Source organism: Dermochelys coriacea, chromosome 21 (assembly GCF_009764565.3).
Source record: "Dermochelys coriacea isolate rDerCor1 chromosome 21, rDerCor1.pri.v4, whole genome shotgun sequence".
Classification (NCBI taxonomy): Eukaryota; Metazoa; Chordata; order Testudines; family Dermochelyidae; genus Dermochelys; species Dermochelys coriacea.
Window position 1 is genome coordinate 14,287,685 of NC_050088.1, and position 26,379 is coordinate 14,314,063.

At 43.1% G+C, this 26,379-nt stretch overlaps 1 protein-coding gene across 2 annotated transcripts; it reads right to left on the reverse strand.

Annotated features, from left to right (window-relative positions):
- Nucleotides 1-95: 95 nt before the first annotated feature.
- Nucleotides 96-25,975, reverse strand: LRIF1 (ligand dependent nuclear receptor interacting factor 1). 2 transcript variants are annotated; one of them, XM_038379978.2, is made up of 4 exons: nt 25,602-25,975; nt 14,677-16,168; nt 9,467-9,742; nt 96-1,055 (listed from the first exon to the last, which is right to left on the reverse strand). In XM_038379978.2, exons 1-4 carry the CDS (start codon nt 25,664-25,666, stop codon nt 588-590), a joined length of 2,301 nt encoding a protein of 766 aa, XP_038235906.1. In that variant the 5' UTR covers nt 25,667-25,975; the 3' UTR covers nt 96-587. The 2 variants fall into 2 exon arrangements, with proteins under 2 accessions (XP_038235906.1, XP_038235908.1); XM_038379980.2 differs by lacking the exon at nt 25,602-25,975 and adding an exon at nt 25,224-25,357.
- Between the last annotated feature and the right edge of the window lie 404 nt (nt 25,976-26,379).

Below are 26,379 nucleotides of genomic sequence, written 5' to 3' on the forward strand. Positions count from 1 at the left end.
AAATAAAATCACCCCCTTTTTTGTTGTACAATTTTTATTGTATAAAATCTAATGCCCAGATCAAATAATCTTTATTTAAACACTGACAACTAAGGTATTGAAACAATTTAATGTTATAGTTTATTTCCTGTAATTCACAAGTCAGCATGCACTAAAAATAATAATAAAAAAAAATCTACAGTTGAGGTTTTCAATTCACATTTCATTTCCAAAAAACAGGTCTTGAAATTCCAAAGCACGAGAATTTTCTAGCACTAGTACAGAAAAGCTCTCACTCTAAAGGCTAAAGAATACACCACACTGAAAATTAAAGTAGCATATCTTCTGCACACTAAATTCTTTGACACATACGGGCTCTCCAAAAGCAGAATTCTGGACAACCCAGTTCTTAAGTTCCTTACTCCTGGAATCTACTCTCCTCTATATACATGCATTTTAGCTCCCATTAATGTCCTGTGAATACCAGAAAATTAGATTATATGTTCATTTTAAATGTTCAGAGGCACTAAACCAAATTAATCTCTTGTTTGAGTCACCAATGTCAAGGGAGTCAGAATGAATATGGTCCAGATTACTAGTTAGATTTTTCAGGTCTGCTGCATCTTTTTACGAATTTCTTCCAGTGCTGCCTCTCGTTCTCTTAATAGCCGTTTCAGTCGTTTTATTTTTTCATCTCTGATTGTTTCATCCAAGTCCGGTGGAGTCAAAGGGAAAGCATCTTCTCGAAAGGAACTTTCATTAGTTGAAACATCATCTTCGGAAGAAACTAAAGCTGAACAGCATGTGTCTTGAACTTGGTTATCTTGAACACATGAGTCTTGCTCAGAGTTCCTCCCTAGAGAAGATGCAATAGAGCTTGTGGAATTTTTCTGCTGTGATAAAACTGGTGTGGATGAAATACGCTTGTTAAGTATTACAGAACTGGTGCTGTTGTTTTCCACGCTTGGATTTATGGCTGATTTGACCGTCATTTTCCTTCTCTTTCCATTTTCTGGCACTGGTGAGAGTTTTGCTTTTCTTTTTTTAGTCAAATCCTGTTCCAGGTGCACAATTATCTGTATATCAAGAAAAAAAAAGTGTTTACATTAAATTGTATATCATTTCAATGTTTTATCAGCAAGGTAAATTAAGCACATACTAACAACTGTTTGTTGTAGTTATCTGAGGTTACTGTGCTGAAATAATGTTTAAAACTATTTGATGCAATATGCTCCAAAGTTAAGGTTATCCTTAAGCAAATAAATATTAAAAAGTATGTAAACCTGCAGTGATAAGGTTGGAGCAGATGGCTACAGGAGAGTGATAGAAGGCAGATATATTAGCCCCAGATTAAGCAGGTCCCTTTTCCCTGGGTAAGGTAACGGGCAGTTCCAGATCTATCAGGAACTTGCTGGAACCAATTAAGGCAAGCAGGCTAATTAGGATACCTGGAGCCAATTAAGAAGCTGCTAGAATCAATTAAGACAGGAAGGCTAATCAGGACACCTGGTTTAAAAAGGACCTCACTTCAGTCAGGGAGGGGTGCCCAAGGAGCTGAGAGTGAGAGGGCGAGTTGCTGGAGGACTTAGGAGTACAAATGCTATCTGGCATCAGGAGGAAGGTCCTGTGGTGAGGATAAAGAAGGTGTTGGAGGAGTCCATGGGGAAATAGCCCAGGGAATTGTAGCTGTCACACAGGTGTTACACGAAACACTGTAGACAGCTGTGATCCAGAGGGCCCTGGGCTGGAACCCGGAGTATAGGACGGGCCTGGGTTCCCCCCATAACCCCACTGGATACAAGAGGAGTTGACCTGGACTTTGAGTCCCATCTGAGGGGAAAGTCTCTGGCCTGTCCCCCCGACCCACTAGGTGGATTAGCAGAGACTGCGGGGATTGTTCTCCTTCTTTTTCCCCGTGCTGGCCAGTGATGAGGTTAGCTGAGTGAACAGCAGGTTTGAGCCATGAGCAAAAATGACCAAACTGAGGGCTACTGTGAATCTCTGAGGCAAGCAAATCTGCCAATAAGTGCAGGACCCACCAAAGCAGAGGAGAACTTTGTCACACTGCAATTAATTAAACGTTACCACTGTGTGTCATTCACTGCTCATCATCCAATATTCATACCTGAATGGGGCAGGGGTCCTGTGAAATTACTGATTTGTAATCACGTCATTGAAGACTGTATTATAAGGAAGACCCACAAGGGAACAGAAATCAGGTTTCATGGGTAAACTCAGCTTTGGTGTTTCCTGGATTGCAAGTGCTTTACTGTGATACCGTAACACATTTTTAAAGGGATTTCCTATTTTGAAGAAAGAAAACTCTCCCCAAGTTTCTACTTCCACTGGAGTCAATGGCAAAACTTCCATGGTCCACAATTAAGGACCTCAATGCACAAAATCATAGAATATCAGGGTTGGAAGGGACCTCAGGAGGTCATCTAGTCCAACCCCTGCTCAAAGCAGGACCAATCCCCAACTAAATCATCCCAGCCAGGGCTTTCTCAAGCCTGACCGTAGAAACTTCTAAGGAAGGAGATTCCACCACCTCCGTAGGTAAAGCATTCCAGTGTTTCACACCCTCCTACTGAAAAAGTTTTTCCTAATATTCAACCTAAACCTCCCCCACTGCAACTTGAGACCATTACTCCTTGTTCTGTCAACTGCTACCACTGAGAACAGTCTAAATCCATCCTCTTTGGAACCCCCTTTCAGGTAGTTGAAAGCAGCTATCAAATCCCCCCTCATTCTTCTCTTCCGCAGACTAAACAATCCCAGTTCCCTCAGCCTCTCCTCATATGCCATTTTAGATTTAATTTTGGTGAGTAGCGAGGACCTCATAGAAGAAATGGTTGTAGGGGACAATCTTGGCTCAAGTGATCATGAGCTAATTCAGTTCAAACTAAATGGAAGGATTAACAAAAATAAATCTGCAACTAGGGTTTTTGATTTCAAAAGGGCTGACTTTCAAAAATTAAGGCAATTAGTTAGGGAAGTGGATTGGACTGAAGAACTTACGGATCTAAAGGCAGTTGAGGCCTGGGATTACTTTAAATCAAAACTGCAGAAGCTATCGGAAGCCTGTAACCCAAGAAAGGGGAAAAAATTCATAGGAAGGAGTTGTAGACCAAGCTGGATGAGCAAGCATCTTAGAGAGGTGATTATGAAGAAGCAGAAAGCATACAGGGAGTGGAAGATGGGAGGGATCAGCAAGGAAAGCTACCTAATTGAGGTCAGAAGATGTAGGGATAAAGTCAGAGAGGCTAAAAGTCGAGTAGAGTTGGACCTTGCAAAGGGAATTAAAACCAATAGTAAAAGGTTCTATAGCCATATAAATAAGAAGAAAACTAAGAAGGAAGAAGTGGGGCTGCTTAACACTGAGGATGGAGCGGAGGTTAAAGAGAATCTAGGCATGGCCCAATATCTAAACAAATACTTTGCCTCAGTCTTTAATAAGGCTAAAGAGGATCTTGGGGATAATGGTAGCATGACAAATGGGAAGGAGGATATAGAGGTAGATATTTCCATATCAGAGGTAGAAGCGAAACTGAAACAGCTTAATGGGACTAAATCGGGGGGCCCAGATAATCTTCATCCAAGAATATTAAAGGAATTGGCACCTGAAATTGCAAGCCCATTAGCAAGAATTTTTAATGAATCTGTAAACTCAGGAATAGTACCGAATGATTGGAGAATTGCTAATATAGTTCCTATTTTTAAGAAAGGAAAAAAAAGTGATCCGGGTAACTACAGGCCAGTTAGTTTGACATCTGTAGTATGCAAGGTCCTGGAAAAATTTTGAAGGAGAAATTAGTTAAGGACATTGAAGTCAATGGTAAATGGGACAAAATACAACATGGTTTTACAAAAGGTAGATCGTGCCAAACCAACCTAATCTCCTTTTTTGAAAAAGTAACAGATTTTTTAGATAAAGGAAATGCAGTGGATCTAATTTACCTAGATTTCAGTAAGGCATTTGATACCGTGCCACATGGGGAATTATTAGTTAAATTGGAGAAGATGGGGATCAATATGAACATCAGAAGGTGGATAAGGAATTGGTTAAAGGGGAGACTGCAACGGGTCCTACTGAAAGGCGAACTGTCAGGTTGGAGGGAGGTTACCAGTGGAGTTCCTCAGGGATCGGTTTTGGGACCAATCTTATTTAATCTTTTTGTTACTGACCTTGGCACAAAAAGTGGGAGTGTGCTAATAAAGTTTGCAGATGATACAAAGCTGGGAGGTATTGCCAATTCGGAGAAGGATCGGGATATTATACAGGAGGATCTGGATGACCTTGTAAACTGGAGTAATAGTAATAGGATGAAATTTAATAGTGAGAAGTGTAAGGTTATGCATTTAGGGATTAACAACAAGAATTTTAGTTATAAGTTGGGGACGCATCAATTAGAAGTAACGGAAGAGGAGAAGGACCTTGGAGTATTGGTTGATCATAGGATGACTATGAGCTGCCAATGTGATATGGCTGTGAAAAAAGCTAATGCGGTTTTGGGATGCATCAGGAGAGGCATTTCCAGTAGGGATAAGGAGGTTTTAGTACCGTTATACAAGGCACTGGTGAGACCTCACCTAGAATACTGTGTGCAGTTCTGGTCTCCCATGTTTAAAAAGGATGAATTCAAACTGGAGCAGGTACAGAGAAGGGCTACTAGGATGATCCGAGGAATGGAAAACTTGTCTTATGAAAGGAGACTTAAGGAGCTTGGCTTGTTTAGCCTAACTAAAAGAAGGTTGAGGGGAGATACGATTGCTCTCTATAAATATATCAGAGGGATAAATATAGGAGAGGGAGAGGAATTATTTCAGCTCAGCACCAATGTGGACACAAGAACAAATGGGTATAAACTGGCCACCAGGAAGTTTAGACTTGAAATCAGACGAAGGTTTTTAACCATCAGAGGAGTGAAGTTTTGGAATAACCTTCCAAGGGAAGCAGTGGGGGCAAAAGATCTATCTAGTTTTAAGATTCTACTCGATAAGTTTATGGAGGAGATGGTATGATGGGATAATGGGATTTTGGTAAGTAATTGATCTTTAAATATTCAGGGTAAATAGGCCAAATCCCCTGAGATGGGATATTAGATGGATGGGATCTGATTTACTATAGAAAATTCTTTCCTGGGTATCTGGCTGGTGAATCTTGCCCATGTGCTCAGGGTTTGGCTGATTGCCATGTTTGGGGTCAGGAGGGAGTTTTCCTCCAGGGCAGATTGGAGAGGCCCTGGAGGTTTTTTTGCCTTCCTCTGTAGCATGGGGCATGGTTGACTGGAGGGAGGCTTCTCTGCTCCTTGAAGTTTTGAACCATGATTTGAGGACTTCAATAGCTCAGACATGGGTGAGGTTTTTCATAGGAGTGGTGGGTGACATTCTGTGGCCTGCGCTGTGCAGGAGGTCGGACTAGATGATCAGAGTGGTCCCTTCTGACCTTAGTATCTATGAATCTATGAATCTATAAGTCATGTGTTCCAATCCCCTAATCATTTTTGTTGCCCTCCGTGGGACGCTTTCCACATCTTAAGTTATCAATGGAGCTTCATCAAATGAGTGTGAATAGGCCCACTTATGAACATTTTAACAATTGGGATAAAGCTTTCAGTATCAATGAAAGAGGCAACCAGAGTAGTTCTCCCAAATCCAGGGAGACTATATTTTTGAATCATTCTGTTGACCTATTTCCCTGTTAAACCATGATGTAAACATACTGACCAAGGTTTCAGCAACTAGATTAAATACATTATAACATGATATATATTACACACACACACACACAAGACAAGATTCCTCCAAGACAGGACATCTAACAACGTTGGATATGTGCTGGGAGCTACCCACTCTGCCTAATCAAAAGAGAGTTCTTGGCTATCCCAGAGTTGCCAGCCTTGCTCTGAGACTTTTAAAGATGTTTATGAAAAAAAATTAGGGAGGTTGCTCGGACCTCTCTCTTCCCCCTCCCCTCCTTTCCTCTATGGCCACTGAGGAGGGTCAACCATTGCATTCTTGTGTTCCCCACTCCCAAACAAAAAGAAGGGGAGGATCGACCCTAGGAAAGCTGCCCTCCTATCCTGCCTAGGGTCCTTAATTATCTTGGCCAGTCCTGGGCCTAGATCTCCCTGGGCAATGGAGAAGAATGCCCCCTGTGGCTGCAGCACTAATTGCTGTGTTCAAACCTGAGTGGTGGTGAGTGAGTCTCTCTCTCTCTCTCTTTCACACACACACTTTATATATGTAAAATGTGCAGGCTTGCAAAATCAGTAGATTGAAGCCTGAATTAGTAATTTAATAATTACATTAAAAAATCCAGATGATTACTGAAAATTAGGGAGAGCGGACATCTGATATTGTTATTATATCACAAGAAAGCTTTTGATTGGGTAGAGTGGAAATATTTGGTGTCAGACTTTGAACACTATGGAGTTGGATACTACCTTCTTAGATGCATAAAAGGACTCTTACTTCTATGAATCTTAATGATAATTCTACAATACAATCAAAATTACTGAACCACTGCAATTATTTCTCAGAAGAAATAAGAGTGCCAGAACAACAGGGAAAAGCCAACAAAGCACTAGTTAGTCTTCAAAAGGCAAAGTAGTAGCAACTACTACTTCATAGATCTAATTCCTATCCTTAATAAAATAATGGAACAAATACTGAAGAGGAGGGTAGTATTAATGAAAGATGACAGAAACAAGAGCAACAGGCAGAATGGGTTTATAAAGAACAGATTTTTCCAGACAAACTTCATTGCTTTTTGTTCTTGTTTTTTAACTAGATGTACAAAATAAGTGAATGAAGAGACAAAGTAGATACATCACATCTGGATTTCAGTACAGTTTCTGAAGAATTTAAGATTTCATTTAAAATTAAGTTTCTAGCTCTTGTGGTTGTGACGATATTGTCCTACACTTGAGGAACACAGTTTGATCTTCCCTAATCTGTAGAATGTGCGATGCTTTAGCAAAAAGGGCTAACATGTTAATTGGGATACAGACAGAGGAACACCAAGAAGGAGGAGGGAAATGTATATGGCATTGGTAAGGCAACTGGAATAGTGTGTCTTGTTCAGGGACTCACACTTTTAAAAAAAAGAAGTTGAAAACTGGAGAGGATTTGCAGAAGAGCAACAGAATAATGGGAGATGTGGAAAATATGCCTTACAATGAGATTAAAATAAGATCAACTATTTTTCTTATTGATGGAAAGGTTAAGAAACAACTTGAACATGGTCTATAGTTACTCATACAGGGAGAAAATATTTGATATTAGAGGGCTCTTTAATCTAGCAAAGGCTTAAAATGAACCAGTTGATGGAAGCTGAAGTCAACGAAGTTCAGACGGAAACAAGATGCAAATTTTGAACAGTGAGTAACTGAACATTGAAACAGGTTACCAAGGAATATGGTAAATTCTCCATCACTTGAAATGTTTACATCAAGACCAGAGATAAAATAGTCAAAAGTGCCTACAAGACTTAGAAGCCTAAATCCTTTTCATTTCAAGTGAAACGTAGGCTCCTAAGGAGCCAGATGTACAAAGGAAATGAAGCACCTAGAGATACAGAAGGTGTCTAATGGGATTTGTAAAAGAGTCTATGGTTAGGTGTCTGACTCCTATCAAAATTAAGCCTGGTCAGCTTTTTGGCTGAGTTGTCAGAGGACACGTGAGGTCTTGACTAACCTCAGTTCTACTCTGCCCAATGGTAAAGCCCCTCAAGAGTCTGTGGCTCTTTATGCTCCTTTGTTTCAGAGCTGTAATACCACTCACATGGCTTCAGACATGGTTTTTGTTTGAATGAGCCAACAATACATGCCTGCTTTCCTTATAGCTTTGGCAATAAACAACAATCATCCTGGTAAAGGCACATGTATTTGGATGTCAGACCAAAAGGCAAGGATTTGGACTGGAATGAAGTGAGCTTTCCTGAAAACAAACTCCCGATGCATGTGGGCAATGGACATATTGGGCAACCCTGAGATCAGCTAAGGCAAAGAAATCCTCTTAGTCCCAAGCTGTCAGAATAGAGTGGAGAGAGATACTCCATCTTGAACTTCTGGAAGTGGCTGAATGGTCACAAAATGTATCCAAGAGGGGTCTGACTGCTCTGGATTTTGGGGAGGAAGGGAGACCATAATTTAAACTGAGTTGACTCTTTATAGCAACTGGCCTGATGGGAACAGAAAAAAGGCTCCAACACTGATTAGATGATGCAACCTGTTGATGATATGATTTCTTCGATGAAGGATCATGAATGTGAGAAGAGAAAACAGTTGTCAGAGTAAAAAGGGTGGGAAGAAGGACGGCTGGAATTCTGAGATATTTCCGACTCCACAACACAAGAAACACTTGTCTAACAGGATTGTGGGCTATCCTTCAAAGAGAGAGACAATTCTCTCACTTTGCCCAACACCACTTGCACCCTACCTCCTAAGGAGAGAAGTCTCTTAATTCCAGCTGGATATTCCCTATCTCTGAAAGAACTAGACTTCACTACTGATCTGCAAGACAAAATATGCTGGTATTTGGGTTTATTGTACTTAATGCGAGACTTCTGGATGTAAACATGTTGTTCTATTCTTTAAAAACAAGGATAATGAATGCATATGTCAAGAATCTGAAAGAATGATTTCTTCTTGAAGACCTAATTCAGGATCAAGTCCATGAGGTCAAAGAACTTAAAAACGTAACACTAGGTTCTTTGAAGGTCAGGGCCAGAATTAGTCTCTAAGGTGCCACAAGTACTCCTTTTCTTTTTGAAGAGAAGACTCTCCCTCAGAGGGATTACACAATCTGACAGCTGTTTAGCACGGCCGGCTGTAGGCCACTGTTGAAGGTCATCCTATCCCATGCCACTAACTGCTGATTGCTAGGACAAAAACTTAGGTGGACCAACTTGAGGAGACAAGCAAATGTCTTGTCTGATTTAAGACTTCTGTTAGGTACTAAATGGCTGCTCTGGATCATAGGAGACACAGACCTCAGTAAGTACTCGAGTGGATGCTCTGATGGTGGCTATCTGAAGGAGAGTTTTACAAGCAAATAACTTCCTCCCACCTCCAGATTTTCACAGACTAAGTTAAAAAACGCCATAAAACTTGTCAAGATAACAGCTCTGCCTGAAGTTCTAGCTGCTTCTCTTATGATGTTAGTAGCAAAAGAGGATCTGCAGGAACCACTGATGGAGGCTGTGAGAGGTGGTTTGAAGGAATCTGGGAGAAAAGAAGTGTTTTTAGCGAACTGAGTGCCATCTGCGTGCCAGATGAGTGGCAACCAACACTGCCTGTACTTGTGGCAGCTACAGTCTGGAACAGGAGCTGAACCGCTAAGTTGCTATTTTGTCTCCTCTTTCACTCACATTAATTTCACTTGTGTTAAACTGTAATTTAATTAGCAGTGAAATTCTACTTCTTAAAGTGTAAGCATAGGCTATTGTAGGGATACACATCAAAATACATAAACACTGAGATACCTTTTCCTCTTCACCATGGTCCTGCTTCTTGGTTGTTATCACCATTTCTTGTGATGATGCACTCCAAGAATCATTATTCTTTTTAAAGTTATTACTGGAGCACACACTTGCTTCTGATCCTGCAGGAGTTCCAAAGGGAATTCTATTAAGGTATACTCTCTCCTCTTTAAAAAGACCGAATTTCTTTCTTAATTCAAGGTATTGTTTCCCATGGGGTTCTCTTTTGTGTTTGATTTCAGTGGCCTTTTCTGATGAGCACACCTTCTCATTTCGAATCTGAAATAATAAGAATACAGTATATAAACAGCAATACAGTCACTCATCAACACACCTGTGATCATTAAAACACTGACATTCTGGTAAAAAAGTGTTCATTAAACTTTAGATACTGGCTTAATTGGAGAAATTATAATATTATAATATGATCATTTGTCTTTTCATTGCCATGTTCATTTATTTATTTATTTTAAAACAGCATATAAATTAAAGTTATCAAGTCCTGCTACTATACTAACAAAGTGCTATGAGAGGCAAGGTAGCCACTTAACCTAAGATCCCAGAATTATCAAAAAACAGATGACTAAATAGAAAACATTCACCACAATGACACTCTCCCGGATCACAGTGTGTTTGCAGGTGCCTACATTTCAAAGATGACTCATAATTCTAGAAGTTTGGTATTAACAGTCCTCCGTACATAATTTTGTTGTAACCTGATGCCACTCTTAACCATTAGGGCCTGTCACTCAACAAACACCTGTTTGAGCATGCACATGTGGGAGGAGAGAAGAAGAGAAGCAGCAACATATCTGAAACTATCTGGTCTCCACAAAGGCCTCAGGAACTGAGAAAGCTCTGACATAAGGGTACCACAAAGCAGATGACAGAAATAAATTCAGTCCCATTTTGGGTGCAGAGGTACATAATGAACTAAAAAACCCAAAACCAAACCCATAATTTGTAGCAGTGATTTAAAATACATATAAAATGATTGTAAGTGTGTCCGGCTCACGTGAATGTTTAGGTTGGCAGAAGGGAGGCACATACCAAGATGGGACTAGAGACAAAGAAATGAAATAATATTTTAAAATAATAAATTTCTCATCCAGAGGTTCTCAGCCTTTCTTAGTCTGCAACCATAAAATGGCCAAATAAACCGATTTGCCACTCACTGTATCCTACAATCCTTTGTGGGTACAGAAGATTGTGGGATTTGGGTCATGGTATTATTTTTTGGCTATTATGTGGGTTAGGAGTAAAAACTAGTGTCTAGTATAGGCTGGGAAGGGTTGTTGCCAGTAAAATTGCTACTCTGTCTCCCTCAAAGTTTCTCTCTGCCTCACCCCACCCCACCCCATAGCCCAAAGGGAGTGGATCTCTCTCCCTCAGAGCACTACATTTACATATCTGGATTGGGAGGGGGCTGGTAAGTGTCATCTCTCCCTCCCCAGCTTGGCATAGCATGTGGAGGACCAAGCACCTCCTCTTTCCCCACAATGCATTTGGCAAAAAGGAAACAACTCTTGCCTCTAGTTCTCCCTGCTAGCTGAGCCTGGAACTGCTCCGAGCTGCTAAGCAGAGCTCTTATCTCCACTCAACAGCTACTCATGAGCCCTGCATGGGAGGAAAATGCTGAGGGCTGCAACACTCCCAGGCCTGGGAATAGCCTCATGTTCCCTCCTTTGCTTCTCCTGAAACTCCCTGTGAGTCACAATCCACAAGCTAGAAAACCCTGCAATAGTTAAGAACAAAAAACAGGGCTGTACTACGCACTTGCCTGTCCCAAAGGGAACAGGTATGACTGGCTTCATATTGCATTGTTCTCTCCTCATCCTCTGTTGCTGTTCTTTCGAATGAGGCACTTAGTGGGATGGTGATGACATAAATAACTTAGCCAATTTTCATACAGAAAATATGACTTTAGTTTAGTATGGTAGCACGTCCCAGGATGACATGGTAATTGCTACTCTGCATCTTCCTGTTATCTTCTCTTCTGTCGTGGCTTCAAAACCCTTTCCTTCTCTCCCCATACCTGACACATTCTCCTGTCAACAGCCTGTTGCTATGTAGGAAGACTTTGACTTCCTCTACCAAAGCATATAGAGATAAGTATAATTTCACCACAGGTCTAGAGAAGCAAAGGGTCCCCTACGTTTTCATTTTCTACCCTCATGGATTGATTCCAGGAAAAGCACTACCAACTCTCAACATGTGCATCTGCAGAACATACTCCTCCTGAGAAGCTTAAAAAGATGAAGTTTGCTACTGCAAGCAGGGGCGTGGGGGGCAGGGAGTTTGCCCAGGAACAGACGCTGCATCCTGGGTGCAATGAAAACGTGTACAAACCTCACCCCAGCAACCCACATGGAGAGGGGTTGATCTCAGTGAGGCATGGGGCCAAGCTCAGATGAGGTATCACCTGAATAACCACCTGGTGAGGCAAAAAACTAGGCTGAAGCCTTTGACCTCAGATACAGGTCCCACCCATAGTTTAAACCCACTTCCAACCAGGAAGGAACCGCAGAGAAGAGCTCGATAACCTGCTGCTCCCGGGGACAACAGGGGAATATGAAGAAAGAACACCCTTGGATGCAATGAGACTACACAGAGAGATGGGCAGCAGAAGAAGGGGCCTGTAGGAGGACTCCCCCCAGCTGATGGTAGCAGGATGAGTCCAAGGGAAGGTGTTTGTGACAGTCTGTACCCCTATGTTCACCCTTTTACAAGAGTATGATAAATTTTGTACAAAGCATACTGTGTAAGGTATCATTTGAAAACTCATGATTTGCTGACCATTATTGTCCTGGTAAAGTATGTGTGGCAATGCTGTATGTAAAGATACAAGATTCCACCATATGATTTTTCCCAGGCCTTGTTCCAGCATTCTCTGGAGGGCAGTCACAAACAAGTTCCTGGCCACACAGACTTTCTGTCTCCTGAACATCAGTGGGAGATGATTCTTGCACAAGAAAAAGGGCTACAAGAGGTCAGCGCCCCAAATTTCTCTCCCTTGCTTGCTGCCCACACCATCATCAACCCCTGAAGAACAAAGGAAGCAGCACTAGACTGGGGAAGAAGGAAAGGGGAGATCCTGACTTAAAGAAGTTCAGCCAGTCCCTACAGGAAGCCGACCTCACAGCTAACCCGTCTAAGTGTAAGTTGGCTGTGACAGAAGTAACTTACTTTAGGGTATCAGATAAGAGAAGGCGTTGTGAAACCTCTATTAGACAAAGTCCATGAATATTCATGAACAATTCATACCCCATGCTCCAGACTAGGAGAGAAATACGGCGCTTACTGGGCCTGATGGGATACTATCACCGATTCATCCTCAACTCTGCATCAATCACAGCTTCCCTGACCGATGTGCTAAAAGGCAAACAGTGACAGGGGTGATGAAACCTTGAATACACTGAAGATGTGACCAAGCCAGGCGCTGGTCCTTGCCAACCCAGACTTCACCCGGGAGTTTATTTTCTATACAGATGCTTCCGATGTTCGCCTGGGAATGGCACTCTCCCAGAAGCATAACCAATCTCATATTTAGGCAGGAAGTTGTTCCCCAGGGAGAGACTGAATTTTGAGAAGGAAGCTGTGGCTATCAAATGGGCTGCGTACTTCCTCAGGTATTACCTGCTGGGTAGTCCCTTTTCTCTAGTCACAGACCATGTGCCCTTGCAGTGGTTACCATCCATGAAGGACTCAACCTCCCAGATTATGTATTGGTATCTGACACTCCAGCCCTATAGCTTCAGGGTGCAGCACCAAACAAGAAAAGAGCATGCAAATGCTATTTCCACCCCCCGCGCCGACCCCTTCTCCCCCGGGGGAGATGGGACTGTGGAAACACTTGAGCAAGAAACTTTTCTGGACTTGAAGAGGGGAGGTATGTGATGGGTTACGCCCCCATCCCACTGATGGAAAGGCAGAGCATCCCTGCACTCAGGCAGTGTAAATAAGGTGCACTTACAGAACATGCTCCATCAGGAAAAGGGGAGCTTAAAAAAGTGATGCTCACTACTGCGGGGGGGAAGAGGGAGTTTGCCCTGGAGGAAAGGCTGCTGGGGACGGGCAGTGAGCTCCAGTAGCAAGGGGAGCCCAGGCCTGGGTAGTGGTTGCCCTTTCATTTACCCCACACCCCTCTTCTTTGGGGGAAGACTGACCTTGCAAGCCTCATATGGGCAAGAGGCCCTTGAAGGCTGCTCCCAGCCAATAACTGGTGGCAAGACCTGGGGAAAGCCAGCATGGACTAGAGATATTTGGATTCAAAAGAGATCCTGGGAGTGAACTGAACTCCTGCCAGAAGGGGTGAGATTGCCCAGGGGGGTGGACTCCTGTAGGGAACCCAGGGGCAAGATACTACGGCAGAGCTCAGGCTGAGGGTCAGCCAACTACACCCCATGAAAAAGGATATCAGACTATTTTTTGGTTTTATTTTTTGTGTGCATGTTTTTTATATTAAAGTCCTCACTACTACTTACGCACTGTGACTTTTTAACTTAACTTTTTGCTAAGCTCTTAGGGAAAGAAACTATGAAAGTCAATCATTGGCCTTTCTACTTGTGTCTTCCTCCCCTCCAGTTGGATATCATCAGAGATAAGTCTATGGTTGCCTGGCATCCACTTTTGCACCTGCTAGCCCAGTCCCCTTGGACTTCCAAGGCTTCAGTTGGTTTGCACAAATACCTTTATCTCATACTGCAGTGACTCTGCTGGTTCAGTCTCTGTCTCTTGCAAAGCGAGCACAAAGCAGTTTCAAATAAGCATTCCCCTCTTTGCCAAATACCCAGAAGAGGCTGGGACTTGGCTGGTAGGAAAACAGACTGATGGGACCGGACTCACTCTTCCTTCCGGAAGGAGAGCTCTTCCTCGGCTCCACCTGAAAGGGAGCATAGCTTGGAATGAGGGGTATGGTTCAGTAGGAGTTTTTAGTTAGTTTGTACCAGATTAAAAATGGCAATCATTGGCTAACACAGAAGTAAGCTTCCCTTTCTTTCCTTTTCTCATGTTTGTTCATTTGTGTAATGCACTCTTACTAATTAAAACCTTATTGCTTTTCTTTTTGGTAAATTAAGAAACATTTGGGGGGCAGCATGCTTGTTTAGAGAAAAAATGTGATTTGAATGACACTGGCTTCAGTCACATAGAATCAGGATGTAGAAGTAATTTGGTATAGATAAACGTGGGCACATTTTGCTGTAGACAGTTACCTTTTGTTCTTCTTCACTGAAAGCATAATGTTGTTTTGATTGAGGTGTAACAGCAGTTGCTGCTTTGGGAGAGTGACTCTTCTCTTTGCTGTCAGAATGCATGTTTTCATCCGTCACCATTTTTTTAACTGGTTTCACTTCATTTGAAATCCCCCCTGTTGTGGACAAAGGCCTGCACTGGTTTGTAGTAATAATATGCTGATTCACACTTGGTGTTGCAAGTAGAGTGGGTGCAGATTTTAAGTTCTTTCTTAAATCAGGCTGTGGAACAAGCTCTGTATTTACACTTGGCTTTGGACCCTTTTTGGTAAGTGTCATACTTTTATTTTTTGACAATACTAGATTTACCACCTTATTGGTTATCAGCTGAGATGTGTCCTTTTTAAAAGAAGCATCAGTACCTGGAGAGGCTTGTTGGTCAATTTGGGCTGACAGAATATCAGACCCTCTTTTAGTCAGTAAATACACTTTCCCATTGTACATCACCAGAGCATTATCTTTAATGGGAGTGATTGTCTGACTTCCACTAGCGCTGTTAGAACAGATTGGTAAAATATTTGCAGAATTTTTTTCTACATTCTTCATATCTGCCAAAGTTTTCAAGATCTTTGAAGCCATGTTATTTGATGACTTCACAGGAACAAGGTAAGGTATTGATGCCTGGGAATTTTCTTGCACGACCCATTTCATCGGAGTCTGCTGGCGCTGTTGGCCATCAGAAGTTCCCACTGGCGGAACAGAACTCTTTACCGTCGTTTGTGTAGTTGTCATTATGATGGGTTCTGAAATTTCTGTGACAGGTTTTGGGCAAATGGTTTGCAAGCGCTTGGGAACGACCGTTTTCACTGTATTTACTGGTGACACATAAATAACAGTTGGTGTTTTTGTGGCTTCGGCTGCTCCAGAGGCATTTGTAGCTGCAGCTGCAAGTATTTTCTGCTGTACTGTAGGTGGTAAAGAAGAAGCTGGGACAGATTTCACTTCTGCATGAGCTGGTATCTGTAGGTGATGCCCAGAAGGCAGCACAGGAGACTTCACAGTCACTGGAAGACTTTTTGTGTTGACTAACACATATGCTGTATTACTCTGGTTAGATGAAGTTGACACAGCAACATTTTGCAAAGACAATCTATCAACTGAAACAGAATTACTCTGAACATTAGAAACTGGTTTTGTAGTCAAGCTCTCTTTTTCAGGGATCACGCTAACATTTTCCTGTTTATCCAATGTCCTTGTAAGAATGATCTTTCCAGGATTAGTGGACTTAAAAACAGGTATCTTGACAGATGAAGATGTGGTGCTATTGGCAATCTGTGTCTTAAAAGTAAAATGAACTGGACTTGATACATTCCCTTTTGCAGCATCAGGCACAACTGATGACTGAACTAGTGGCATAAAATTTCCAGACGATTTAGTGATTGGAAGCAACTTCAGAAGGTTTTTTCCATCCGGCCCAGTCGTCTGAACTACTTGGTACATACAGCCTGCAATGCTTAAAAAACAAAAGAAGAGGAAGAAGAAAAGAGTAGTGTAAATGATCAGAATACAGATATTTTGATTAATATGCACCAATGATTGTACACATACCATAGGCTTATCTTGGAAGCTGGATAACTACAGAAAATAATATAGTCTTCAATAATTTCAATGGTAAAATTATGCTTCTTTAGTGATACACATCACTGTGTCAGCTGTTACAGAATATTGTCACTTAGTTTGTACTCGCACCTAATTATTATATCCTAGAGAAGAATGTCATTCCCTGCTACTCAGCTAAAAATCAAAAACCCCAAAATAACTTCCTCCTCTGCCTATAAGACCCCTCATTCTGAGGTATAACCTTTCGCTATTCCTGGGAGAAGACATCTCACGACCACTCTACTGCTCTTATATTTACCACTTCCTCTCCACATCCCCATCCACCAAAAAACTGGAGCACTGTGCGGGAAAGAGCATGACGCTGAATGTAAAAAGAAAGGATGAGATATCCACTCCTCTTTCTATGCTTCGTACCTCCAGGACTCTGGAGAGAAGAGAAGCAAGAAGCAGGTTGTTAACATTCACGCAGGGAGGAGAGGTAACTGCTGGCTCCTTGCCTGCACATGTGTCCCTAAGTGGGGAAAGTTACAAAGACAGACAGACTTGTCTGTTTGATAACTTATTCTCTCATTCAGCCAGATCCACCAGTTCTCACTAGAGGGTATTTACTGCTCCTGCAACCATGAGGCTCAGTTTCCCTGGAACACCTGCCTGATTGTAATAACCACCACATATACATAGAGGTCTACCAAATTCGCAGCCGTGAAAATTGTGTTAAGGACTGTGAAATCTGGTCTCCCCCATGAAATCTGGTCTCTGGCCGCTCAGCTGTGAAGGCAGAGCAGAGAGTGGCAGCTGCTGGAGGGGCACCCAGCTCTGAGGGCAGCACCAATGCCAGCAGCAGTGCAGAAATAAGGGTGGCATAGTATGATATTGCCATCTGTATTTCTTTGCTGCTGCTGGCAGCAGCACTGCCATCAGAGCTTGGCACCCAGCCAGCAGCCACTGCTCTCCAGCCACCCATCTCTTACTTCTGGGGGAATTCTGTGCCAAAATATTAAAAATTCTGCACCAAAAAATTAAAAATGCACACAGTATTTGAAAATTCTGAAAAATTCTACATATTTTGTTTGTCAAAATTACACAATATAATCATGCCAGTTACAATTATTTTGGTAATTTATTTCAAAATATCTGTCAGAAAGTATGTCTGTAACAATACAGACCCCCGTCCCCGTCCCCAAAAAAGATTCCGGTATTTTTTTTTAAACCAATAGATTCCTTACTAGGCATATTAATAGAGAACTTTGTGTAATTAATTTAAATTACAATACAGAACTGTATTTCCTGCACCTGTCAGAAGCAGTGCAAAGGCTTGGTGAAGTCAGGGATAACGGAGGAGATGAGGGAGAGGGAAGGAGCCTAGGAGTGAAACTGGAGGATGTTGGGTGTGGATGGGAGGTTTTTCTTTTGGAAGGGGGGATTGTTAGGGTGTTGGGAAGCCTCCCCCATGCAGACCGTGGCTGACCCCAAGTCTCTCCCATTCAGTCAGGCATGTCTGCCCCTGTCCTCGCAGCCTTCATCCCAATGGGTCTCTGCAGCCCCTCCTCTCCCATCCCCAGGCTCAGCAATGTCACCCCACTAGCTCCTGAGCCCATGCTCCAGTCTGTCCCCTCCACTAGCCATTCTGAACCCATCTGTGACCCCCAACAGCCCTATGTGCCCCACTTTGTCCTAACCTGGTTCTGCAGACAGGATGCTGTGATAAACTTCTACTCCTAGGGGAATTCTGCAGCACTGGACATGGATTTTTCTATTTTCCAGCATAAAAACATTTTGCCTAATAAGTGCTGCAGTTCCACCTTTTGCCCACAAGAGGCCACTGTGGCACCAGACCAGCCAGCTGTTTTCACGCTGGCTGTTCTAGCGCCACAGCAGCCCCTAATGGGCAAAAGGCAGAACTTCAGCACTTCTTAGGCAAAATGTTTTTTTTGCGGGGAAAATACAAAATTATGCGATACATGAATTCTGCATGTCCACAGATGCTCAGAATTCCCCCAGGAGTAACCTGTGCAGGAAGCACAGAAATAAAGGTGGAATACCACAACTCCCCCTACAAGAAGCTTGCAACCCCGTTTTGGGTCGGGACCCCCAGTATGAGAAACGCTGCAGACAAATCACTACAAAAACATAGTCTGATCCATTTGGGCTGAGACATCCTGACTCCTGGTCTCAACCCCTCAGATAGCACAAAGAGGCTGGGGGAACCTACAGATTAATTTATGTAAATGTCGAGGGGGCCTTAAGTTATCTAAAAGCTTGACCTCCTTGCATGTGAATGAGACTCGAGGAAACATAATGGCAGACTAAGTGCCTGATGGAGTTAGAATCAGAGACATTTTAGATATTTGGAGAATACCTAAGCACCTTTACCTTATGGAACATGATGTAGGAAGGGTCAGTCCTCAAGTCTGAATCTCAACTAACTCTCTGGGTTTATGTTATGGCTATGATTAATTCCACCTTCACGGAGATGACACAGAAAATAACCTGATAAAGGTGCAAACAGAGGCCCCATGATCATTGTGAGAACAATATTCAAATCCAATGGTAGAAGGGGCTCATAAACCAGGGGAACACTGTAACTTGGTTACTGAAGGGTGAATGTAGACTGTCAGCACACTGGAGGGCTGAAAGCCAAGATGGCAGCCATATGGAACCTGACTGATCTCAATGAGTTTTGACTGTTTCAATCATAGCTGATAGTCCAAGTCCACAACATGAGAGAGTCAATGAACTGGGAAATAGGTTTTATGGTTTTGATATCAGTTCTGGAAGTTTTGAGAACCAAAACTGCAAAGAAATCCAGGCTGGGGTTATCAACAGCATCTTGGTTCTGTTCCATTTGACTTTGTGCTTCAGCAGCATCATGGGACATGCATAGAAGAACTACTGATCCCACTGAAGATGAAGGGCCTCCATCAGCAATGCTGAGTCCAGCTTGCTCTTAAGATCATCTGGAAGTATGTAGTATTCTTTCTGTGGTGAGTGAAAAATCTAGCTGGGCCTTCCAGCCCTTGTAGAAAAGGATGAGTCTTTGAGGGATCATTCATGCTTCCCATTGTAGTATCTGCTCAAGAAGTCTGCCAATATATTGTCCTTTCAGAGCAAATATAGAGCCACTGGGGTGATCCAATACTGGATGCTCCACTTTCAGAGTAGGACAACTTCCTGCCACAGCTACAGAGGTCAGGCTCCCCACTGGTGTTTGGTGCAATACATCATCACCATGGTTTTGTCTGGATGGTTTTACCCCATAGAGCTTTCCTCGCTCTGAAATCTAGAAAGTTAAGCTCTCTGCTCCAGCACTTTGATATGAAACCTCATTTCCAAGCATATTTTATGTTCACTTTGCCAGAGTCTAAATGTTGCACTCCAGTACAGCAAGTAGAAATCTCTGCAGCACCTTCATTTAAATAAATAAATAAATATTTAACATTTCCCCCATGTTTTCATTTTCAATATTCCACATACTTTTGTACTGACAACCCATATTTGCAGTGTGGAAGTTGTGAGTGGAAAATTGAGGTTTTATGAGCTGAGTAGGACACAGATGGGAGTTTTGGCACCAGAAGATATGGGTAAGTACTTCAGTTAAGTGTTTTTGCTTAAATGAACCCAGTGAAACAATTAATATGAACACTTAAATAGCTATCATGTTTCAGCATAAAACATCCTATTGAGATGAATGGGGTCACTTTACACCTCTCAAAGCTATTGTTCATGCAGACTCAGGAAGACAACACCTGATTTGTGGGTCACACGCAGGTTTGTAGCACATGGGTCATATTTTGAAGGTTTCTTTCATAACCACGTGGTCTAGAAATTTTCTTCTTTTAGACATAAAAGCTTAGATTCTGCAGCCAGGAGCAGAATTTGCAGCAAATTCCCTAGCCGTGGAACTGCTAAATACCTGGGGCTCTGCACATCTCCTGTGGAGTCCACAGGCACCCCAACCCACTCCCAAAGTGACTACTAATGAAAACAGGAAAGGAGTAAGAATGAACTCTATGATAGGCATGCTCCTCCTTCCTCCACCCCAGCAAGGAGTTATGGCTTTGTTTTTTAGTTTTTAATCACCCAAATGATCACGAACAAAGGAAGAAACAAATGATAGAGGCATTAAGGATAGCAAGTATGCTCTGGACTCTGCATATCTGCTGGACAGAAAGAAGTGAACAGGTGTTTGCGCCATACCCCTAATTATACCTGTGGAACCCTGTGTAAGAGGAAGGCAAAAGGCAAGCTTCACCAACAGATACTGTTTTCGAGACAATTCCAAGCTTGTGCTGTAGAGGTAAAATTGCCTTATGGACAATTCACTAAGGAGGACTAATAAGATGTAGCATTACAAGACACTGAAAGCTGAACAATGGGGAAGGAAAGGAATTTTCAGTCAGACAGTTTAAAAGTTCTGTTTTGTTTACATCTGTTTAACTCAAACATACACTAAACAACTAGGAGAAAAAGCAGTCTTTGTTAAGATGTGACACTTCTCTTGCTTCAGTTAATGGTTGAGAAAGCTCATCATATACACTGGAGATCACTGATGAGTCTTAGCAAAACTAGGAAAGACCTGGACTGACATTTCAAATGTTTTTTAAAAAATAATAATAATTTTAATTTTTTAAAGTCTCAGCCTTTCTTTATACATCATAAAGTGGGTGGAGCAGAGAGAGTTAAAAGCCATTTTTCTCCACATTGCAGATCTCTTTTCCTTTAGAGAATATGATTATGAATTATTTTGTATATCTAAATGGAATGATGAGTCACCAGTCAGTCCACTCACATGTGAGTAAATGAGATCTATTTTTTAAAATGAAGCTTAACTCCTTTAGTAAAGAATTATGGGTAAACTCCTCCTATCATTCAAGCAGAGCTTAACAGCTCTGGCACTGCTAAAGGAACAGGAAAGAGGACCCACCTCCAGTTACTAATTTTAGTTTTACGCTCCTTGGTGACATTGTTGAAAAAGAAATCCTTAAAATGAGTTTAACAGTTTCAGATTTTTGAGTTTTGCAACATTTCACTCCCCTCGCTTTTTAAAAATAAAAAATAAAATGAAATTTTTATAGAAACTTTTCCTAGTTCTTCAATAACCCACCCCAATCTCTCACTGCCATTTTACTGTAATTATAGGGTGTCTATTTTCCCCCTGGAGTCATGACTCTTGACAATGCACTAAATCTTGAATATAAGCCAAACTCTTGAATAGAATATGAAGGTGATGAACTTCCAGGAAGAGAAGCAGTGATAAGATGGTTGAAATCTTCTCTAGAATGATCCATCCAGTTTCTTCAGTATCAAATTTTGGAAGAGACCCCAGGTATAAGTGTCCTACCTTTTTTCAGCACGTGACAGATAAAGGAAACTAACATAGGGAAGACATCATGCATCCGATGAAGTGAGCTGTAGCTCACAAAAACTTATGCTCAAATAAATTTGTTAGTCTCTAAGGTGCCACAAGTACTCCTTTTCTTTTTGCGAATACAGACTAACACGGCTGCTACTCTGAAACCTGACATAAGGATGCTACCTTTACTGAACATAAGAGCCAGGCTTTTTTTTGTCCAGGTGTGAAAATACGTATGACAATTTTTTTAAACTTCCTGTTCAGAAATGGGAGTGGTGGGAAGGCAGCAGAAAATGCCTGAACAGAGTCAAAAGTGACCTGTAAAAGGAGAAAAAAAATCTGAATTTGGGCCATGTTTTAATGCTTTTTGTTGTTGTTTTTGATATAGAAAGGCAGTCTGAGGATCTCCATATCAAAATAAATAAATATTTTTTTAAAAAAATCCTGATTTTTCTTACCTTAGAATAATCTGGAATGTCAAATCTAGTGTGCCCGAGAAGTCGCATATTATGAACTTTCTCAGCCATTAACTGAAGGGGAAGGGTGTTGAATCCTTAAGAACCTGTTCTCCCAAATGTTTATCCAAGCATGCATGTTAATAGGTGTTCGTTCAATAGTTATTTCCCTCTCCTATCCCTGTTTGAACAAAAGTAATATTCCCCTCAGTCAGGGTTAACTAGCATGGCATCTCTACTATAGTCTTACCAGTTCTCTATGCTATTACACAAGACAAGTCCTGAATTTCTAATGTGAAAGATATAAAGAAAAAAAAAAGTACATGCATCTCTCTCTGAAGAGGAAAAATTTCAAAACAAGCAAAAGCCAATACCATTTCAGTCCTGCATGATACCTTAAAGAAGCAAGAAGACACAGTCAGTTTCCCTCCTTATCTTTTAGCTACCTTTTAGTGTGCCTTTAATCACAGTCATCAAATTGTTCATTTTGTGAACCTCAGTGTGAATAAATCCACTAGTGGACAGCTGACTCTCTACAAATTTGTGATGACATCATGATTCAGGCCCCATTCTCTTAACAGGTTAACTCTGAAACCTAAAGATGACAATCTAATGCATATTGTAAATTGGAAGTGTGTGGACCGAGTAAAATAAATTGAATATAAAAAGCAAACTCCACAAGGAAATTAATTGCATATTTTTGACAATTAAACCTATAGCTAGAAAAAAAAACAGAAACTGCAGCGGAGGCTACAGGAGGTAGGGATCTTTCTCCAGAATTTAGGTCCAGCTTGTTCTTGAAAACCTCCAGCTTGTTCTAGAGTACACAGGGCTTTGGCTTTACCAGATGGTTCTGGCAGACGCATAACGAATCCTTTTCTTTTTCAGGATTGTGAGGACGAGAATATCTTCTAATTTTGGGTACACAAAGCTTGTAGAATTGGTGGCTTTTCAAGGAGTTGCAGACTGCCAGAACAAGAACAATTATGTTAACTTCTGAACCAGAGCTGCGCCAATGACAGGAATTTCCAGTGATCTTCTTAATCAAACATTAGATGTTAGAGAGACACAGAAATTTAATTTGATGACAGAATGAGGAGTAATGGTCTCAAATTGCAGTGGGGGAGGTTTAGGTTGGATATTAGGAAAAACTTTTTCACTAGGAGGGTGGTGAAACACTGGAATGTGTTACCTAGGGAGGTGGTGGAATCTCCTTCCTTAGAAGTTTTTAAGGTCAGGCTTGACAAAGCCCAGGCTGGGATGATTTAGTTGGGGATTGGTCCTGCTTTGAGCAGGGGGTTGGACTAGATACCTCCTGAGGTCCCTTCCAACCCTGATATTCTATGATTCTATGAAATAAAAAAGCCTATGAAGCCATTGCTGCAATTCCATGTCCACTTTAAATCTTGATACTACGCAGCAATCTAATTTCTAAATCTCAGAGGGTGTGAAGAACTCCAGATTTCACAGTCATGATTAAGAACAAGTAGAGTCCAGGTATCATTCAGACTGTAGGGCATTTTCTACAGACTCAAGATTCAATAAGTAAGCTCTGTTTTCACAGCTGGTTGCTTTTCTGGATATTTGGAGGTCTAGGACCAGACAAAGAATGTTCTTTGTGAATAGTTACAACTCTAAAGTGTATTCCAGCTTACCATTTTCCAAACTCATCTGTTTGATAGACTTCTCCTGTTCCATAAGAGTTCCATGGGAAACAACCTGTCCTGATTCACAGTCAGAACCTGATTCTGAGCAAGAGAGTTCCTCCTCACTGCTTTCAGTGAAACAGTTGATGCAACAACAGGACCTAATGTGTTTTCTCCATTTTTTAAAATATATTTTAGACATCATGGAGTTTCCTCAGTTGCCTCTTGGGAGAGAGAAAGAAACACAACAATGTTGAAGGCCAGAACTGCAATTAGCGGGAAGTGGGTAAACTTTCCTTACTGGAGAGATCAGTGCATCCCAGATCTTTCTGTAACCTGTAGGGTAGGGATTCTGTGACTCAGAAGCTACATGTCACTCAGTCACAACAGCATTGCAGCTCTCCTCTCATAGAACTGAATAGTTAGGCACGCCTCTAACAAGGAGCTACCTAGAAGACAAACTAAGCACAATGGTCCTGGCTTAGTTATTGACAGTGATAAGCTATTTCTAATGACTGTTTAGATTACAATTATTATATTGCACTGATTAGATTTGGCTTGCTCCCTTTAAAAGGTTCTTAACCCATGCCTGCAAAGATACTGACTGACAAAAAAAGGTTCAAGTGGGAACCAGTAACTGCCCTTCTCTATATTAGTATCCAGTATGGAGTACAAGACCACTCAATCTCAGAGGTGTAAAAAGGGGAAGTCTTGCTCTGAATCATGCTCCTGGAAGAAACCATCTTTGGCCAACTGAGAGAGATTTATTGCACCTATAGAGCCACTACCCGTACCCTTCCCTGGGAATAGCCCTGCAACCAGTCCTGTCTGCATAAGAAGAGACCCTTCTATACCTTTTATTGGGAGAAACCTGAAAGTGGCACAGACCTATTCTGTGTGATGTTCATGGGAGAAGGAGTGAAAGCAGTGCTTGCCCTTCTCCTCACTGATGGCTGCCCCCTTAAGACTGTGGGACAGCCTTTATCTAGTTTTACACTACTGGCTTAGATCCCGCTCAGTCTTTCAGGAAAATCGTTGCCTATATACAGAGCAGGTCTTCTCAGACTGATGCACCATGCCAATGATGTCTTTAAGGGACTGACCTAGACCAGGGAACCATAAACTGGCTCCCAAAATTAAGGAAGTTTTCCTTTGATAAAGCAACTCTGGCCACTAGAAAAAGTTGACAAATCAAAAGGAAAATACAGTTTTACAAGGGAATAATGTGCTCTGTTTAACCATGGAGGCAAGACCAGGTCTTGTCCATATGCGTGTAACACAAGTGCGCGCACGTGCTCTCTGTTGTTCCTAGGTAGGGGAACAGAGAGGAAACATACCACGTGCCAATCCAGCGCTGGGGTGGAGCAGGGAAAGTGGGCTACACCCCCTGCCCCATCCTTCCCGACCCTAATCCGATTCCCTTTCAGGATCCAGCGCAACTGTCTCCCCCTGTCCCCGTAACCTTCCATGAGCCTAACGATGCTTGTTACTTACCCGGCTTCACACTGTGCTTTGAGGGTGCCTGGGAAGCCCAAAGCTGGGCTCACCCCAGTGACAAACAACAGCCCCCCAGTACCTCGGGGTCCTGGTCCCCCTGCGGTGCGGCCCTAGCTCAGCGGCAGGCCAGAGCGGCTCGCTGGTGCCCTACCCTGCAGTGGCTTCCGCCTCCAGGCCCGGGGCTCTCGCCGGGGGGGGGGGGCAGGCTCCGCGGCTCCTCCCCAGCCTGGGAAGCGGCGCGGCCCGGCCCGGCCCGGGGGGCCGCGGCGGGGCCGCCCGGCCGAGAGGATCCAGCCCGCAGGCCCTTCCCCGGGCACAGCCCCGCGCCGCCTGCGGGCGGCCCTGCCGGGACCCCCTCGGGGGGCGGATACTCACCACTGCGCGGCGCTGCCGGGCCCTTCCTCGGGGCTCTGCGGCGCCCCCAGCGGCGGCCCGGACATGGTGCGCGGAGCGGGCCCGGGAGGCGCCCGGCCGCCCGCGGCGCCGGGGGGCGCTGTCCAGGGCACTCCCCAGGCGCGGCGGCTCCTCCGGACTCCCCCTGCTGGGCGCGGGCGGCTCCCGTGGGCTCCCTACAGCGGGGCCCGGCGCTGCCCGCGGCCCACGTCACTGCCCCGCTCGGAGGGACGGACCCCGTTAAAACGCACTTCCGGCTGCCGGAGCCTCCCGCAAACCCGACTGGTCCCCTCGCAGCGGGGCCCGTCGCGCCCGAGCCCGTCGGGAGCAGCTTCCGCTCAATCTTCAGACACTTCCGGGTCACACGGGAGGAAAAACGAGGCAGGAGCGGCATTTGCCGCCCGCGGCCTTTCTGCGCAGGCGCGATTCAAGATCACTTCCGGTACGTAGGAACTACTTCCTGTTACGCACATGAGCCTTAGACAGTGTTCTGAACACTGTCCAACATGTGCAGATCAGAGTGTGAATCCCCAACCGCCCCCTGACTCCCCATTGTACCCACTAGCCCCCATTGACACCCCTCATCCCATCATCCTCAACTAACCCCCAGAGTAGCCTCACTAACCTCCCTGTGGATCCCCCATCACCCCAACTGACCCCCTTCATTCTCCAACCTCACACTGGCCCCTTCTTTCTCCAGTCAACCCAACACGCCCCCAGTTACTTCTCGTTGACCCTCTACGAGGGTTGCCAACCCTTC